The 18,644-nt window shown below is 42.2% G+C and overlaps 1 protein-coding gene and 1 pseudogene across 1 annotated transcript; one reads left to right on the forward strand and one right to left on the reverse strand.

The window, feature by feature from the left end:
- The first annotated feature begins 1,623 nt into the window (after positions 1 to 1,623).
- On the forward strand, positions 1,624 to 5,577 carry LOC125284984. The gene is made up of 2 exons (XM_048229167.1): positions 1,624 to 1,742; positions 4,848 to 5,577. The coding sequence occupies exons 1-2, from the start codon at positions 1,693 to 1,695 to the stop codon at positions 5,575 to 5,577; spliced, it is 780 nt and encodes a 259-aa protein (XP_048085124.1). The 5' UTR covers positions 1,624 to 1,692.
- Positions 5,578 to 8,067: 2,490 nt separating this feature from the next.
- On the reverse strand, positions 8,068 to 16,733 carry LOC125285037 (annotated as a pseudogene).
- Between the last annotated feature and the right edge of the window lie 1,911 nt (positions 16,734 to 18,644).

Raw genomic sequence — 18,644 nt, forward strand, 5'->3', positions numbered from 1 at the left:
GAACACAGGAGCTAACTGAGCAGCGCAGGATTTCAAAACCCTGTTAGAAAATTCCATCCGGTCCAGCATCTTTTCTAATTAACCCTCCCAAAGGCATTGCTCATATGGACCTCAGAGACACAGAAAGGTGCATCCTCATTTGCTTCACATGCTGCAGCTAGTGCAAGATGGTCTGTGTTTCATGTCAAAGCGAGCATAAAAAGCATTAATCTTTTTCAGGAAGTTCATCAGGAGGAGCTTAACTCACACATTCATCATAGGAGGGACTTTCTTTCAAAGCGGTGATGGTTCGGGAGTCCTTTCCACACTCATCCTGGATCACCCTCAAGAAATCGGCTTCAACTCTGTCTCTATAAGCTTAGCATCTTTTAAAGCTCTCGTAAACTATAAGATGCTGCTTTGTAATCAGTGTGTGTGTGTGTTTTGGTTATGGTTAGACATGTGATGAAATAAGAAAATAAATACTTCCGTAAACTCATTGAAAGGGTCTGTAGCATAGGGTGAGTGATGTGGAGGAATGTAGACAGCGGTGAATATTTCTTGAACTGTGTGTAAACTCACGGGGTTCAGGTAGAAGGGTTCAGGGTGCGTGTGTTGTTGTCTATTCAACACTTCTTGCAATTCTGAAACCGCAGCATCTGTGTTGGCTTGTGGAGGAATGTAGACACCCGTTGAATATTACGCTAGATGTTCTAGATGAGGCGAGCAGGACTTTGAGAGAACGGTGACATTTCTAGGATCACACCACTTGTTGTTAGTCATGATGCAAACACTGCCACCTTTCGATTTTCCAGATTCCTCAGTCCTGTCAGAGCGAGCAGCAGAGAAAAACTCCACCGGAGTGATGGCACAGTCCGGTACAAGTTCAGTTAGCCATGTCTCAGTAAAGCATAGAATGTTACAGTTCCTGATGTCTCTATGAAACTGTATCCTCGCTCTTAGTTCATCCATCTTGTTCACAAGAGACTGGACATTGGCTAGGAGAATGCTAGGCAGTGGAGGCCTATGAGCTCTATTCCTCAATCTGTTACGGGCCCGGCTCGTTTTTCCTCTGTGTTTTTCCTTCTGCGCCAGATCGTCTCCATAGTTCCCCTGATGCATCTCGAGAATCTCAGTTAGCCAGGTAGAAATGTCGATTAAAACATCCCGAAACAAAAAAGGCAATTAATTTCCGATGTTTCTAAGTGTAACGCCATCATACGTAATCAGTGCAGTGGAAAAGTGCAAAAAATTAGGGGTTAATAAAAGGTAAGAGTAAATACTACTTGCGCCATGGCAACCCTATAGTTCGTTATCCACTCCCATTAGTTCCATCAGCAGTCGAGCAAGTTCGGGGTTCTCGATTCTTCACCAAACTAGACCTTAGAAGTGCGTATAATCTTATACCCATTCGAGAGGGTGATGAATGGAAGACCGCCTTTAGCACCACATCAGGTCACTACGAATATCTTGTCATGACATACGGTCTTGCTAACGCTCCTTCTGTTTTTCAGGCAATGGTCAATGACGTACTTCGTGACATGCCAGGGCGATTTGTCATTACTTACATTGATGATATTCTGATTCATTCTCCCTCTCTAGCAACGCATATTGAACATGTTTGTCTGGTCCTGGCTCGTCTCCTGCACCACCACCTCTATGTGAAACTGGAGAAGTGTGTTTTCCACCAAACCACCATCCCATTCCTTGGCTATGCCATCGGCCCTGAGGGTGTCGAGATGGAAGAGAAGAAAGTTAGCACGGTAAGAGATTGGCAGGAACCCAAGACTGTGAAGGAGTTACAGCGTTTTCTTGGGTTCTCAAATTTCTACTGGCGTTTCATCAGAAGTTTTAGTTCTGTTGTTGGCCCCCTCACAGCTCTCCTCAGGGGCCAGCCACGTCGCCTCAGCTGGAACGCACAGGCCAGGACTGCCTTCGATCAGCTTAAGGAGCGTTTCACCACGGCGCCGATACTGAAGATGCCTGACCCACAGAAGCAGTTTGTGGTAGAGGTGGATGCCTCGGAGGTGGGTGTGGGGGCAGTGTTGTTCCAGAGACATGGTTCACCACCCAAATTGTACCCATGTGCCTTCTTTTCCAGAGTCCTTTCTCCTGCTGAGAAGAATTATGATGTAGGAAATCGGGAGTTGTTGGCGGTCAAGCTGGCGCTCGAGGAGTGGCGACATTGGCTGGAGGGGTCCCGGGAGCCATTTCTTGTCCTGACCGATCACCGAAATCTTGAGTACATCAAGACAGCAAAGCGCTTGAACCCACGTCAAGCCAGATGGGCTCTCTTCTTTTCTCACTTTGACTTATCCATTACTTTCCGTCCAGGATCCAAAAACGGCAAAGCTGATGCCCTGTCCAGGATTCATGGAACAACTGAGTCCTCTGCCAGTGACAAGACGATCATTGCACCATCGCTGATTGTGGCCCCTGTCCTATGGGACATTGAAGAAGAGATCCAGCGGGCCCTTGCCACCACGCCTGCACAGCCAAACCAGCCAGATAACAGAACCTTTGTTCCACTTGCTTTCTGGGACAGACTGATCATCTGGGCCCACACTTCACTATCCTCAGGACATCCTGGAATCACAGGTACAATTGATCTTCTTTCCTCTAAATACTGGTGGCCTACCCTGTCAGCTGATGTGAAGCGCTATGTCCTGTCATGCTCTCTCTGTGCCCCACGGGAGCTGCCCCTGCTGGGAAGTTGATGCCCTTGCCAATTCCACAGAGACCATGGTCCCACATAGCTGTGGATTTCGTCACAGATCTTCCAGTGTCGGATGGTAACACCACGGTGTTAGTGGTTGTAGACAGACTCAGGTTACCACCCAGAGTCCAACGGTCAAGCAGAGCGAACCGTCCAGGAGCTAGAACAATTCCTGAAAACCTACTGCCACCACAGACAACATGATTGGTCCCAATTCCTGCCCTGGGCAGAGTATGCCCGTAATTCTTTACGTCACTTGTCAACTGGTTTAACCCCTTTTGAGTGTGTTTTAGGATATCAGCCCCCTCTCTGTCCGTGGAACCCAAGCCAGACGGAAGCCTCAGCAGTGGATGATTGGTTTAGACATGCTGAACAGGTCTGGGAGATGGCCAATGTCCAGTTACAGAGAGCGGTTCATCAACAGAAGATCCAAGCTGATCGCCACCGCAGGGAGGCTCCTGAATTGACCGATCCCAAGCCCCTCCTCCCATTGTCAGTCCCATAGTTACTGTTGCTAAGTCGGACATGTTTGCAGGAAAGTGTGCGAGAACGCGTGTTCAACATGGGAAGCAGCACCCCATTTAGCCGAAAAGCAACAGTGTATGCTGGATTTCTGAAGGCCAAGTAATATTGATATATTAAAAAAACAGGTCAGAAAGGCCTTCAGTATGCAGAAGGACACATTCACAATGTCCGCGGTCATCAACGAGGTGGAGCACCACAAATTGAGGACAAACAAATCCGGTGTCATGGATCTTAATGGGATGCATGTTAACTGGATAAACAATTAGCACGTTATCTCGAGTAGGTAGTTTACCTTATTTGCTGCAGATGTGACTCTGATTCAATAAACAGGTCTGTGCGAACATATGGTGTTGACGTGTCTATAACAAAATCTAACCATATTTCGAGGATTAATAGAAGACGGGACCAAGTGCTGCAGATCCAATTGGTTCCCACGCAACTTGGGAGAGTGACTAGCTTGTTAAGCAGCTCATGTTGGGGAGGTGGAGAGATAGCTTTTCTTCGGTCGGCCGATAGCCTACTTATTATTTTGAATGGCTGCTTTAGAAGGAGTTCAAATAAACATGATAGAAGTGTATTGAAAAGAAACCATTCCGAGTTCAAACCCATACCACGCATGACATATCTGCAGTTTGCAGACGTGATTTGTCTTGCACTAGACTTCATCAGTGCCCGCTTATGCTATAATTAATTTAAATGTGGGCAATGTAGTAGCCTAGGTCTAGGCTAATATTGGAGATTTTGAGACTACATAGCATAGTTTTGAATCTGCACATGATTCGATCTGTAGAAGACATTGGCTAGCTCTCGTTCAGCCATCAATAATGCATCGCAGTAGGCTATTATTGCGTTTGTTCAAAAAATGATCATTAGCTTATTTCTGTGAACAGTCTTCTATCCCAAGTTAAACATGGCAAGGTAGCAAAGCTGAAAGTATTCTTCTTGTTGGTAAGCATGACACGTGATTAACGGTGTAGCCTTTTGGCTAGTCTTCCAATCGTATGAATGTGCAAGTTCAGTTCCTACAAGGTAGGTATAATGTTTTGCGTAGGCTTATGTTGACGTTTCAACAATGGAAACCAGATTTAGTTATGTTTTTGTGTGTAGTTATGAACACAAATAAAGGGAACATTTTCGTACACACTCAGATTTCTTTACTTAAAGTAACAGCTTATCTAAAGTTATGCAAAGTTAGGCCTATGTGTGAACGTTTCACACAGTCAGGATATCGGATGTCACTTCTACAAGTATCCCAGGCTTATCTTTGAACCTTTTTGAGCTCTTTAGTTATTTAGTTACTTAGGCTACTCGCAAAAGAAGCATTATAGCATTCGCATAACCGGCGTATTGTCCTACCCATGTCCTTGATTGCCTAGCCTTTCTGCCCCCCCCCAGTCCTCATTGTGACATAGTAAAAGGGGGCGGGGCTTGGGATCGGTCTATACCAACCCGGAGACAGAGTCTGGCTGTCAACTCGAGACCTGAGGCCTCGTCTACCCTGCAAAAAACTCAGTCCACGATTTATAGGACCCTTTAAGGTTCTACGCAAAGTTAACCCGGTGTCATACACCTTGCAGTTGCCCATGAATTATAAAATCTCACCTACCTTCCATGTGTCTCTCCTCAGGCCAGTAACACCAGGTCCCCTGTCTGATGCCGTTCCTCGGGACACTCCACCTCCCTGTCTGGAGATCGATGGGACATCTGCCTATTCTGTGCGTGCTCTCCTCGATTCCAGACGCCGTCAAGGCCACATGCAATACCTGGTTGACTGGGAGGGGTATGGTCCCGAAGAGCGATGTTGGGTTGGCCGGGATGACATCCTGGATCCGAATCACGGAATTTCACCGGACGCATCCAAACCGCCCGGCACCTCGCCCACGGGGACGGCCTGCCGGTCGGCGCCCTCTCGCGGCTGGAGCAGCTCGTCAGAGGGGGGGTACTGTAACAGCCCTGCCTCGTTCCAACAGCAATTCCCTGACTCCACCCACCAGATCATTATCCCCTGTCTACTAATTCAGTGTCTCGTTTCAGTTAACCCCTTGCACCTGAACACACCCCTATTTAAACCCTCCTGTTCTGCCTCCCTTTGTGTTGCCTTAGTTCAAACGCCGAAGGACTGGTTGTCACTGCTGTGTTTGCTGCTCTCGTTGAACTTGTTACGTTTTCAACTTTCTGGATTATCTTCTGTGTGTTTGTTATTGCCCTCGTGCAAGTTTTGTTTCTTGATTAAAAGTCAAGTCCTGCATTTGCTTCCGGCCTGGTCATTCCTTGACAACATTTGCCATGGCAAAACATTTACATCCATTTGTATTGTCTTCTTACTACAGTATGTGACCCTGTTTATTATCTATTAAAGGCTTCTTTACTTTTAGACTCTTGGCTTTTTGCAATCCTCCATAATTTGTTTAAAATACCCATCAATCTGTTAAAAGTAGGCTATGTGGTTTAGAGTTTTAATTGAAAACCTCAGCTTGTGTATTCAGAGCTGTGAGGAAAAAATGTGCTTCATAGTTCAGTTACAATAGCATGTAAATGATTACCATGATTTTTGGTTAAAATTTAAAACTTAAATGCTTCTTTAAAGTTTGTTAGTTTCCTGGCCAGAGGTATTTCTTCCTGACATTATCTGTCCTGCATGCCACACTTAACATACTGTAATTGACAACAGAAGCAATTCTATGAATAAGCTGTAGATCTATGTGAGTATGTTGCCATACTGAAAGGATCTGTATTAATGTTTTTGAGTAAATCAAAGTCAAATGCATTAACATATAACTTTGTTAATGTTTTATTGTGGTACAATATCGAAATGTATAACTCTGTATTATAAAACAATAGACAAGTCGATATACCTGTATCTAACATAAATAAACTTTTACTATAACTTTCAAAACTGTGGTCTACAGATATTTTCACATAAAAGTCACAACTCACAAACACACTTGAAAAAAGGTACAGAGATATTTGTTCAAAAACAACTTATAACACTCTCACTAGGGCTGCAACAATTAATTGATTACTAATTTATAGTTGTCAATTTTTTAATTATTCGGCAACTATTTTGGTTATCGGTTAATCGGTTTTAAGCAATATATATAATATATATAAAAACTAGAAAGTAGAAAAGAGGCTGCAGCACACTGATTAATGTGCACCCTTTACCAGTGCAAAGTGCAAACAGATCAACTTTCCGACACAGCTGTGTCTTTGCTAGAGTCAAAGTGAATGTTTTCAGCTTTACTTACTCCTCTATGACAGTAACCTAAATACCTTTGGTGTGTGAACAAAACAAGGCATTTGAGGACATAATCTTAGACTTTGGGAAACACCATGGGCGGACTGGCCATCTGGCATACCGGGCATTTTCCCGGTGGGCTGACGCACCTTTTGGGCCGATAGAATAGGCTATATATAATTTAATCATTTTGGCCAACGATCGGCCCAAAGGAAGGACAATCAGTCCCACTGGTTACCCATATTGACCCCCCATCCAATAACAGCTCACGCCAGGCCCACCCCTCGCATTTTGGCACAGAGCCAGGATTTTGTGAGCCATCAGAAGTTAATCGAAGTTGCCTACACGAAATTGCGGCGAATGCCGGTAGTGACAATAGTGCAAAAGTAACACCAATGAAAATTCAAAAATACAATATTGCAAGTAGGCTAGCAAATGTCAGCAACATGTTGAAGTTCGTTGAGTTTGAACGAGGATGTAAGCATACAGAGGGACAGTGAGCATGTGGTGGAGCCTTACTGACGATGATGATTATGATGACTTATTAATTGCGATAATGACGTGGTTATGATAACAAACAGCGTAACTTAAATGTTCTAAATGAATGATTTGCAACACAGGACAGCAAAAGAGTGTCAAATCGATGTTAATTGTTGGTCAGATTGATCAGTTTTTGTCAGACGTCCAAAATTCAACATCTTTGGTATGAGTGGTGGTTGGTCTCTAAGTAGAGCGTCGAAAGGGTTGTATCTTGGAAGGGTAATTATCATGGTAAAGATGGGCTAAAAGACTGTAGACTGACGGAAATGTAGGCTACAAAACATCAAGTCATATTCATGCACAAGCCAACTAATATACGGTAACCTATACGATAGGCTACTGGAAGACATTAAAGATAATTATTTAATGTAGCTATAATGTTCCAAAATGTACCAGCAATGTAGTATAGGCCAGGGGTTCCCAAACTTTTCCACGACAAGGCCCCCCAAATATCACTAGGTTCTGGCCAAGGACCCCCTTGATGTGTTATTAAACCCATCGACAATACTACGACAAATGTAAAAATACATTAAGCTAATCCTAATAATTATTTTAGCCACAAGCACTTCGCGATGGAGCACACAGTGTGTAAAAATTGCATTTGGGGCTTTCTGCTATATGAGAGCTATCACTTTACTATTATTCCCAGTCATTATCATGAAAAATATAATGTTCAGATATGCGACAAATTATTCTAATGGCATTGTATAACAACCCTTATAGTAAAAGGTATATTTTACATTTTTCAAATGTATTTATTTGTTTCTTTTATTTTTCCTTCCAACTTGCTGAGGCCCCCCTGGCACCCGCTCGCGGCCCCCACTTTGAAAACCACTGGTATAGCCTACAGGAATTAAATATTTCCAGCAACAGCCCTATTTATTTTGTGTTGTTTCAGTTGTCTTACAGTGATTAACGTCTACTACAATCTAGGTAATTTAGCTCTTTACACGTAGGCAAATTCAGTAACTGTTTGGTGCTGCTGTCAGTTGAGCATTGTATAGTTTAAATGTAGCCTATTGAATAATTTGAAATGATACTTTGAATTCAAGCAGAAACTCTTCTTTAATAATTGCTTGTATAGCCTAGGCTACTTGAATATGGAGATCATGTACTCCATGGCTACCTCTGATCAGTGAGAGAGGTAGCCAATGAGGCCTATCACTTTCAGTGCTCCATGACAGTTGAAAATATATGCATATTTAAGGGTTTTAACGACCGATTTGGGGCCGCTTGGGCCAAATATACCAGGGCCGATTTTTGGTCCCAGTCCGCCCCTGGGAAACACGATTCATCGTGAAAATAATTGACAGATTAATTGACTGAAAATAATCGTTAGTTGCAGCCCTAGATCTCAGTGTATTTGTAGACAAAGTGCGATTTTATGCAGGAGTGTCAAGCTGCTTTATGGCACAGGATTGCAGGAGACATGGTTTTCAACACAGTTTGGTCGACACTTTTTAAAAACAGTTGTACAAAATTTCTACTAATGCAAGGCACTGTGCCACTGCTAACAAATTCAAACCAGTGGTGGATGTAGTATTCAAGAGAGTTTTGACAGTAATTACTGTATATTTAAATAGTTCAATTTTAACTAGCTTTTTTATGACATACACACATTACGTTTTACGTTTTAGGTGATCTGCCAAGCTTTACATTTCTTCATCTCACTGAACATCAATGATTAGTTTGACATCTTCACTGTCATTTGCACTTTGTCAGATATCGTGCTGATAGACTCTGTGTCCTGACTCGACTTGTTACGATTGCAAATAAACTTGAACACGGCTGCAAAGGGAATAGCCAAGCTGGGGATGCCAGCGAGAATGAAGATGATGGCACTAATCCAGTCTGGATACCTTACTTCTGCCAGATTTGGGAAAACCGCCTGTGAAAGGACAATAACAGGAGATGAAACAGGTTAAAGAACATGGTTCAATGTGTCACATAATGTGACATGTTTTAAGTGACTTTCATAAAGTACATGAAGTCACGTTTTACTGTATGTCACTTCATAAAGTATCATAGAAGCCTTCTGTAAAGAATAATGGCCTCCTGGAGAATTCTATGTGGCTATATCCGAGCCTAAAGCCATATTCAGTGATACAATAACTATTTTTTTAAAGTTTTGTTGATCCCCTGAAGCTAATTCATTTATGCAATTAACATGTGACTCATTGCTCAGTCATACCGATTCGGGATCCCATACGATGTAGGTGAGCTGTTTGGACACTGTGGTGACGAAGTAGAACACCAGGATGACCAGGATGATGAGGGGGCTCAGAAACCTCCATGTAATTTGCCAGAAGATGTTGGGCTTGTGACCGATCATGAACTCGATGTCCTTATTAAACCTGTCCAAGCAGACAAGAACAATAGCAGATGAGAGAGAGAGTGTGAGCAGTAGCAGCAGCGTCTCTTGTCAACGGACCATTTCACCCTGCTGGAAAATAACAGCCAAGTCCACCCTCTGCCCCTCCACCACACTGAAACCAATGACCACATTTGTTTGCATTTTATCGTCTAAAACAACATGATAACAGTGGGCAATAAGGGGCAGAAAAAATGCCCTCTTACCGCCGCCTGACCAAGCTCACCTGTCTATGCTGTAGATGTAAGACCGCGGCAATTAACTCGCACAGGGCAATGACCAAGAGGGGGATGGAGCCGGCGAAGCCATCAAACAGAGCCAGCCAGTAGCTGCCAGAACCCTGGGTAAATATGAGGGCGATGAGGCAGGATACCAAACACGTCAGGCCTGGAGAACAATAACATTTGAACATTAGAGAGTTATTACCACAAATGGGAGACAGACAAAAAATATACTGTAGATAGATGGATGGATGGATAGATCGAAGTCCGGAATCAGTCAGTAAACATTGGTTGTAGTTGTAGTGGTTGTAGTGTTACTTGGTGCCACCCCTCGAGTTGGGCCATTTTTATTACTCATAGCTAGCCTGATGAGCCAGACCCTGATGAGCCAGATCAAGATGTAGGGTCTGGGAACTCACCATTCGCATAAATTCGCAGGATAAAAAGTCATCTTTCAAATTCCCTCTGCACACGATAGGATAGCGCTACAACTCATGAGTCCCATGTGTTTTCCCACCAGCAGAGCTAGTTGACTAGTTGATCAAACTTTTGTCAACTTAAAAAACGTAACTTGCGTTGCGCTGTTCGCCACCAGCAGCATCCATCTGCGTTGTTTTCAAGTAGCAGGGAATTCACACGGAACTGTTGCAACTCTGCCATCATTATGTTAAGCCCGCCCACCGACTCTATACACGATGTGATGGGCCTGATTGAAGTTTAATTTTTCCAGCTCGCAAGCCAACGAAAGTTGCTAGACTACCCTGGCTGCTAATTACATTTGCTGCCGCTAGGGTACGTCTAGATTTCTAGGCTAAGCCATAGCCCTAAATCTTTCTAGATTTGGGTTTGGATTTCCAGGCTACCATTGAGGAGCAACTATGCTCAACCAGAGCTGTTCGGACCAATCAAATTGTCTGGGCGGGCTTTGTACGATGATGGACAGATGAGCAACAGTGGTCAACTCGATCACGTCATCTGAGCACACATACAAAAAATGCATATATTTCCATGCGGTTTGCCCTTTCATTTACACGAAAATGGAGGTTTTATCACTGAAAACAATTATTTCTTAAAACTCCAGCCAAAGTGGAGATGTGGGAAAACTCTGGTTTCACATTTCACATCCCAATGGAGAAGTATCAGACTCAAATTCTGACAAGAGTTGAGTATGACGACATCAGGCTAAGAATAGTGATTTCCTATGAATTACCTGCATCATGTATAAACCGCATCATGGTGCTTAATTAAAATAAAAAAAGACAAAACCATGTATTAACCGCAGTGCCCAATTAGCCCAATTAATCTGAATTGTGCTTTAAATAGAAAGAGGAATGAAGAAAATAAACACATTCCCATGGATAGCTCACCCCTGTGTATTAAAGCTGCAGTTGGCAAGTCTGACAAATTGAGGGGACTTAACCAAAATTTTGAATGTTTACAACTCTCATTCCCTTCCCCTGCTACCACAGAGCACACTTTCATCGAGTTTGTGCTGGTCAGTGCTTTTTTTTTCTAAAACCGGCTGATTTATGTTGATCTGTTGTAGCATAGTGTTGGTTTCAGTCATGTGGAAAATGAAAATGTAATCAACACAAGTGGAATAACATATGGGGTCGATCAGACAGGACATACTTTGCCACTTATAATACGCGAGGTGCACTATGTTTTCATAAAAACACGGGCGCTTTTCCGCTTGAAGTTTAACTTTTTTCAATTCGATCGAGGCGCTCAGGGCGCTTGCACAAAAAACACGAGGTGTAGCAGGCAGCAGCCAAAATGTTTCCTGCAAAAACCATGTGGTGTCTGATCGCACAACAGCACCTACCTGTGAACACCTCCTTTGGCCATGTCCGTGGGAGGATGTTGAGATCCTGCAGCGGCACCACACACCCTTCAATGTTGCCAAACATGGTGGACAGCCCGAGGCAGAAGAGCATGATAAAGAACAGGATAGACCATATTGGGGCCACCGGCATCTTCGTAATGGCCTCTGTGAACACGATGAATGCCAGGCCCGTGCCCTCCACACCCTGTGGAAAAACAGATAATGACATTATGTACAGTAGATGGTTGTAAGTAGGTATGTATGGTACTACTGTAATAACTGGAAAAATGGTATACAAACTATTTTTTCTAACATTTGGTATGTAGCAATGAAGGCATTTTTGAACAAAGGAATTGGAGTAACTTAGTTCATATGTAATAATGAGTTTACCTGGCTTAGAAAATCCTCCATGTTGCAGTTCTTCAGGCTTAGCCCTGATATGATTTCCGGGGAGGTGAAATTGAAATAATTCAGCATATCACCATAGTTATTCTCGGTGATATTCCCCTCAGGAACATCAAAAGCGTTCATAAGTGCCATTATGTTCCTAGATGAAAACACAAAGAAGAAACACAAATACGTTGTATGATATGATGTAAACGGTTCACTTTGTCAGTCTGTGGGCAGACCAGGGGCCCATTGCACAAAACTAGGATAAGGGATTAAGCCGGGATATCTTGGTTATCCTGGCTTAATTTATCAGTGATCCAGTTGCACAAAAGCGAGATGGGGGCAGCAGGATATGTTATGGTATAAGTCACCATGGCGATTTATTCTGTGGAGCTAGCCTGCTCCAGACCAGGCTAAGTTCACAATCTATTTAATCTCATCCCTTATCTCAGTCAGCAGTCACCACAAATGGAAACCAATAGTTATTCCACTGCCCACTACACATTGTTATCACATATAAGACCCTCTGTCTTTATTTAAATGTTTGTGATCATTAATTAACTTTTACATACTCACCATTCCCAACCTGTCATGCGACAATGTGACGTCACGGGAGCACCGTAACTGGCGTAACATTGCGCGTGGTTGTCGCGACACTAGTTGCAATATTCTCCTATACAAAGGTGTTGCTGTTTGTTGCTGTTGTGAAAAGGCTATCGCTACCTACTTTACACCGTAGAAGAAGCAATGAAGCCGCTCTAGTTGCCATGGTGAATCTGTGAATCTGTGATCGGGGGGTCTATTTGAGGGAGCCATGAGTCCGCACTTATCCAGGATCGGTTTCACCTGGCTTGATGAATCCGTGTCTGCTCATCCTGGCTTGGTCTTTGTGCAATCAATTAAGCCTGTACGCTCTTGTTTTGAATTCATTGAGCACAACTCAGTAACTTATCCCGGATGTCTTAATTCTGCTTTTGTGCAACGGGCGCAAGACCAGGCCTCATATACTTATATACTAATTTTTTTACAATTATTACAAGGGCTTGTCTTCCCAGAGCAAATTTGGGTTAAGTGCCTTGCTCAAGGGCACAACAGTGGCAGCTGGGGGCTTGAATCCACCACTTGTCTGGCAGCTGCATGCTAGCCCAGCTCCTTGGTGGTCCCAGCCACTACGCTACTACCTCGCAGCCACCAACACTCCCAAGAAGTCAGTCAGAGGTGAGCTGTACTGTCCTTAGTGCCTATACTGTAACTGTGGCCCCAATGAGATACCGATATGATCCAGAATCATTGCTAGCCATAACTAGTAGCTATCAGTGAGGTTAAACCCTAGCAGGCATGGACACATACCCATTCAAGCACTCATCAAATTTTTCGGTGGCTCTGAAGCCAATGATGGAGTAGATGACCGTCGCTGAGTAGACAGAGGTGAGCCCATTGATTATGGAGATTATCACCGCATCCTGCTCACAGTTGTTGCTAGGAGATGGGATAAACAGATGCAAAACAAACACCATCATCATCATCATCAATTATTCATTATTACTCACAAATTCTTAGTGGTGGAAAACCCCAGTAAGTAAAATAAAAGTCCTCTTTGTTCTACCTGTGCACTTAACACAGGCAGATTGCACTAATTAGCTCAACTACCTTGCTGAAGAGTTGCGTGAATTAGCTGATTTAGTGAATGATTAGAATAAATATTTGGGATGGCTTGGGATGGTACAATTTCAATGCCTTGAGTGGCTTTGTTCATCATAATTTCCCAACTATAAGCCGAGGTTTATACATTGATTTCGCAAAATTTCTTCAGCTATGAGATTAATACACGGGGCAGTTAATATAGTATTATTTTTTTTCTTCATTTATTTGCATAAAACACTGTCCTGCGGTTTATACACAATGCGGCTAATACACAGGAAATTACTGTATGTTATATTTTATTGATCTTTTTGACAGCATGTTATTTTTAGCGGTGACCTTGACACTTACTGGACAGAATTATAGCTGGAGAAGGAAATGAGACCGCCAAAGGCCAGCGAGAAGGAAAACAACACCTGAGCTCCCGCGTCCAACCATGTGGTTGGATTAATCAACTCATTCACCTTGTAAACAGAATCAACATGTTAAGAGATGAGATAAGAGATAAACTGAGACCATTTGGCATCGAGATAAACTGAAGAGAATATAGAATCCTATATAATCCTATATATTATTAACATTACCATTATTACTTTTATTTTAAATACTTAGGTAATATTGTAAAATGCACAGTCATGCTAATAAAGTACATTGATTTGAAATTGAAATCAAATTGAATTGAAAGGACATACATCTGGAGTAAACAGGAACTTTATGCCATTCAGAGATCCTTTGAGAGTCAATCCTCTTATCAGGAAGATAGTGAGAACAATGTATGGCAAGGTGGAGGTAATGTAGACAGCCTATGGAGGAGATGCAAGGACATTATATGGTTATCGTCACTTTGATATCCACTATCTACATTTGGAGTTCACATGGAAACTCTCTATTTGGAAAAATCAAGCAAAAAGCGACTTCGGTGTACCTTTCCTGTTGTCTCAATGCCTCTGATTGCTGCGACGTAGAGGACAACCCAAGCACTCACTAGTGACAGGATCATCCACCACTGCATACCCCCAGACTGCTCAATGGTGGCTGTTGCGTTCAGGGTCTCTCTGTACCAGAAATAGTCCACAGAGGAGCTTTGAGCACACTCTGATACAAACCCTGAAAGGAGGAGGAAGGACATAGATGTGAGCATCAAAACATTTCAGCCATATACCCGTGCATTAACCGGTGCTGTGAACATGATAAACAAGGGAAAGACTGCTCAGAGGTCAAAGTGATATAATCATCTAAGTCTCACGGTTAAGTGGGCAAGAGAGCAGTGTGTTGTTTTTATAACCGCTGGAAGATCGCGTTTGTTGCACCTGTTTTGTTTTCATTGAGGGGACAGTGGCTCCACGGCAGGGGATCCTGAAAGGAGTTGAAGAAGTACCACATGACCCAGGCCATGATGGTGTTGTAATACATGCCCACCACGAAGGAGACCAACATAGATGCAATACCTGTAAAAAAAAAAGTACCAGGTTGAAAGCCTCACTGTTTTTTGTATTTTGTATGTGAATACCGTTAGTCAGCATGGTTTCCCTTAGTGAAATATGGCCAGAATTAGTCCTGACTCCCAAAGTGCAACCTGAACACCATAGTAAATAAGTATTTATACCCACACAGCTAACTTTTACAGTGGAATGTGAACAAACAGAAGTTGTGAATGATTTTCCGCCACAGTGACGACTGGTGAATAAATGTGACTAGAACGTAGGACACCGTTCTTCACTCATAACACATTATGGACAACATTTAGTTGGTGAATTGTCTCCACTAGGACCTGATAGGCCAGTTAAGAGTAATATCTAGCGTACCCATTCCAATGAGGTATGGACTGATGGACCCCCACACACCCACGCTGCCACTCCTGAGCCTCTGGCCGATGGCGAACTCCAGGTGCAGCAGAGGGATGCCCTCCAGAACCAGCAGGATGAGGAAGGGGATCATGAAAGCACCTGAGAACACAGATGTGAGGGCCCGGGAGGTGAGACCATTAGCTTACCGTCAGAAGTGAAATTCAAGTAAGTGCTAAAATGTTAAATTGTAGAGGGATCACAATCCACAATTCAAAACAAGATCAGAAGGCACACCAGAACAGATAATTGGATGAAATTACATTGTCAGATATATTTTCAATTAAATCTCTGATTGGTCGTTTCTGATGCAGTGAGGAAAGTGAGATAAAATGCTACTGTGCCATTTTTGTTGCATAAGGGATGCATAATGAAATAGGAAAAATGGTCTCTCCTGCTGCTGTTAAAACATCATTCTCAGCCACTAAAGCAATATTCTGTATATAAAATACACTGTAGGACATATGATTGAAAGCCTCTCGTATTTTATAGGATGTAATGAAAGAATATTAAGAAAGAAAAAATGATCAAAAGAATCAGGTGCAACAGAATTCCTATATCACAAGATTAGAACTCATACTCTATATTCCAGGATTACCCTTTCAATGCCGTAAAAAATGTTTTAAACTCAAAGAATCAAGAATAACATGAAACAACTTTGTGCTACATGAAACAAGAAAATACTACTGGGATATAATATTGTTGATTTCTTGCTGAATCACTGAGGTGTTCATGATCTCTGATTAATGCAAAATGCACCAGCAAAATATCAATCAGTCTCTGAATATGATTAGTCAAAGGGTCATTTTAGAGACCATGCTTTATTTTTCTCAAAAGAATAGCAAAGATGTTCATTTTAGGGTTAGGAAACCAGTTGTCTCTTTGCCATCTATTCTAGTCATATTGCCATGTTCTTTCTGTACAATTATGGTAAGTTTGTGTACACTGATTAACAGACTCAGTCTATTTACATTATGAGTACCATAAATTATGCAGTCTTAACTCTCACCAGCTTCACGTTTCCAGTCTTATCTCCTCCAGGACTACACTAATTAACAGACTCAGTCTATTTACAGTATGAGTAGATTAATCCATAGTCATGGCTACAGGTGTCAGTTATCAATATAGTCTTACCTCCTCCATGGCTCTGGCACAGGTAGGGGAAGCGCCAGACGTTTCCGAGCCCGACACAGAACCCCACGCAGGTGAGCATGTACTGGGTTTTGTTGTCCCACTTGGGTCTGCTGTCCACCTCCTCCACCTCCATCCTGTCCAGGTCCTCATGGGATGGGATCCTCTTCTCCAGACCCGGGTTGGGCAGCTTCAGCTTCATGGTGAGTAATGGTCTTTAGTCCTCCGTCTTGGATATGAAATGGATAACTGGTGTCCAGAGTCTTGTGTCTATCCCTCACTTTCTCGCTCTCGCACACTCGCTCCCTCTCCTCTCTGCTCTCGTGTGTTGCCTCTGAGAATATGTGTGAGTGCTTTGCTCTGTCAGGGGTCAACCACAGTGCGTGTGCTGACCTTTAGCACCGGTGGTTATCTGTCCTCTCTCCTCTTGAACGCTTGAGTTATTGTGTTTTGTCAGCAACAAAGGGTCTACAGGCGTGATAATAGTTAATGCACAATAAAGCAGAGAGATGACTAAACAAAGTATGTGGACATGCATTTCCATCTGTCCACCACAGACAGGGTAAAACAAGTATGACTTGTTAAGAGGATTCGGTGCATCACTGCTGCTTTTGTTGCCCTTTCCAGCACAGCTATGACAACTTAATTCAATGTTAGCTGTCCTATCAGTGTACAAACACCACTAATTACCACAGTGTATGATCAGTGTCAGTCCCAATATAGGTGATAAATCAATACTTTACTGCAATCTGTGTTGCATGATGAGGGGATTTTTAAAGATACAGTTTCTTTTTAAATCACCTTCTCTTTTTTTCAATGTGGATTACAGCATTAGGGAGAAACTAGTTACATTTTAGGTTGGTTATGTCACAAAATAAACGTAATTGTAATCAGTTACAATTACTGAGGAAAATATGTAATTAATTTATAGTTACTAATCAAAATATTGGTAATGTTTTCTCTTTCTTTTCTTTTTTAATTATCACAATTGCTTGTTAATTTATTTTTTCTTTTACCTAATTATCTATTTTTTATATATATTATTATAATAATAATATTATTGTCATATTGTTACTTTCTTTTTGTGTGTGTAGCAGACTAGGTGAGGATTGGTGTGGGTGGATGTATTGGGGTGGGTGGATAGGGATTGGCAGTGTATGGAGATGGGGGGTGGTAGGTGTATGTGGGTGGGGGGAAAAGACTTGGTAACACTTTATAATAAGGTGCCATAATCAATAGCAAACTAGTCATTACCTAACCCTTTGTTAATATTTGTAAATTGTTACTAAAATATCTATTTGGCACAAGTTAATAGTTTTCTGTCTTTATTGCCCCCACAATGCAAACACCCACCACCCCAACACTCACACACAATCTCTACACCGCCTAAGCCACAACCCACCTCCCCAATCCCTCAATAATCCCTCCCCAATGTCTAATATGCACCTTACATCTTTACAAACACAATTTCATTGCATTTCTTACACCAGTAACTACGGTGTAACTATTAACTTGTGCCAAATAGATATTTTAGGAACAATTTACAAATATTAACAAAGGGTTAGGTAATGACTAGTTTGCTATTTATTATGGCACCTTATTATAGTGTTACCAAAGAGTTGTATATATAAATATATGTATATATTGGTGATGACGAAGGGGTTACAGCCAAACCGTGTTGCCACAGTTACCTTGAAAAAGTAATCTGATTACTGATTACTCCTTTAAAAAGGAACTTAGTTACTTTACTGATTACTTGATTTTAAAAAGTAACTAAGTTAGATTACAAGTTACTTTATTAGTTACATTCAGCAGCTGCCGACAACACCCTGCTGCCTCAGTATAAAAATTACAACCGGTTTTGCCAATACTCACTTTATTGGAAGTGCATTTTAACAGTAACGTGAGACATTCCAACCTGCAAAAAGTAATTTCAGGGAGGTATCCCAAAGCCCCCACATTTCTCTCCTCCCTCTATTGTTGTTTACGTTTGTGTCGCTGCGTGGTATTACACTTGAGTCCTCATGCTGAAAACGTGAGCATGACGTTAATCCCAACACAAAATGACTATGTCAATAGTACGGCAATAGTAACGCACAGTAAGTAACTAAGTACCTTTAATCTGATCACTGGTTTGGAAATAGTAACGTGTTAGATTACTCATTACCGAAAAAAGTGGTCAGATTAGAGTAACACGCGTTACTGGCATCACTGCAGCCAAAT

This window comes from Alosa alosa, chromosome 20, assembly GCF_017589495.1.
Source record: "Alosa alosa isolate M-15738 ecotype Scorff River chromosome 20, AALO_Geno_1.1, whole genome shotgun sequence".
In the NCBI taxonomy this organism is placed as follows: Eukaryota; Metazoa; Chordata; class Actinopteri; order Clupeiformes; family Clupeidae; genus Alosa; species Alosa alosa.

What these genes read in the sequence shown, in the direction of transcription:
- LOC125284984 (XM_048229167.1), top strand. Translation starts at nt 1,693, where the DNA reads ATGCCATCGGCCCTGAGGGTGTCGAGATGGAAGAGAAGAAAGTTAGCA. An exon ending in AAGAGAAGAAAGTTAGCACG is followed by an intron (nt 1,743 to 4,847) that starts GTAAGAGATTGG and finishes GTCTCTCCTCAG; the next exon opens with GCCAGTAACACCAGGTCCCC.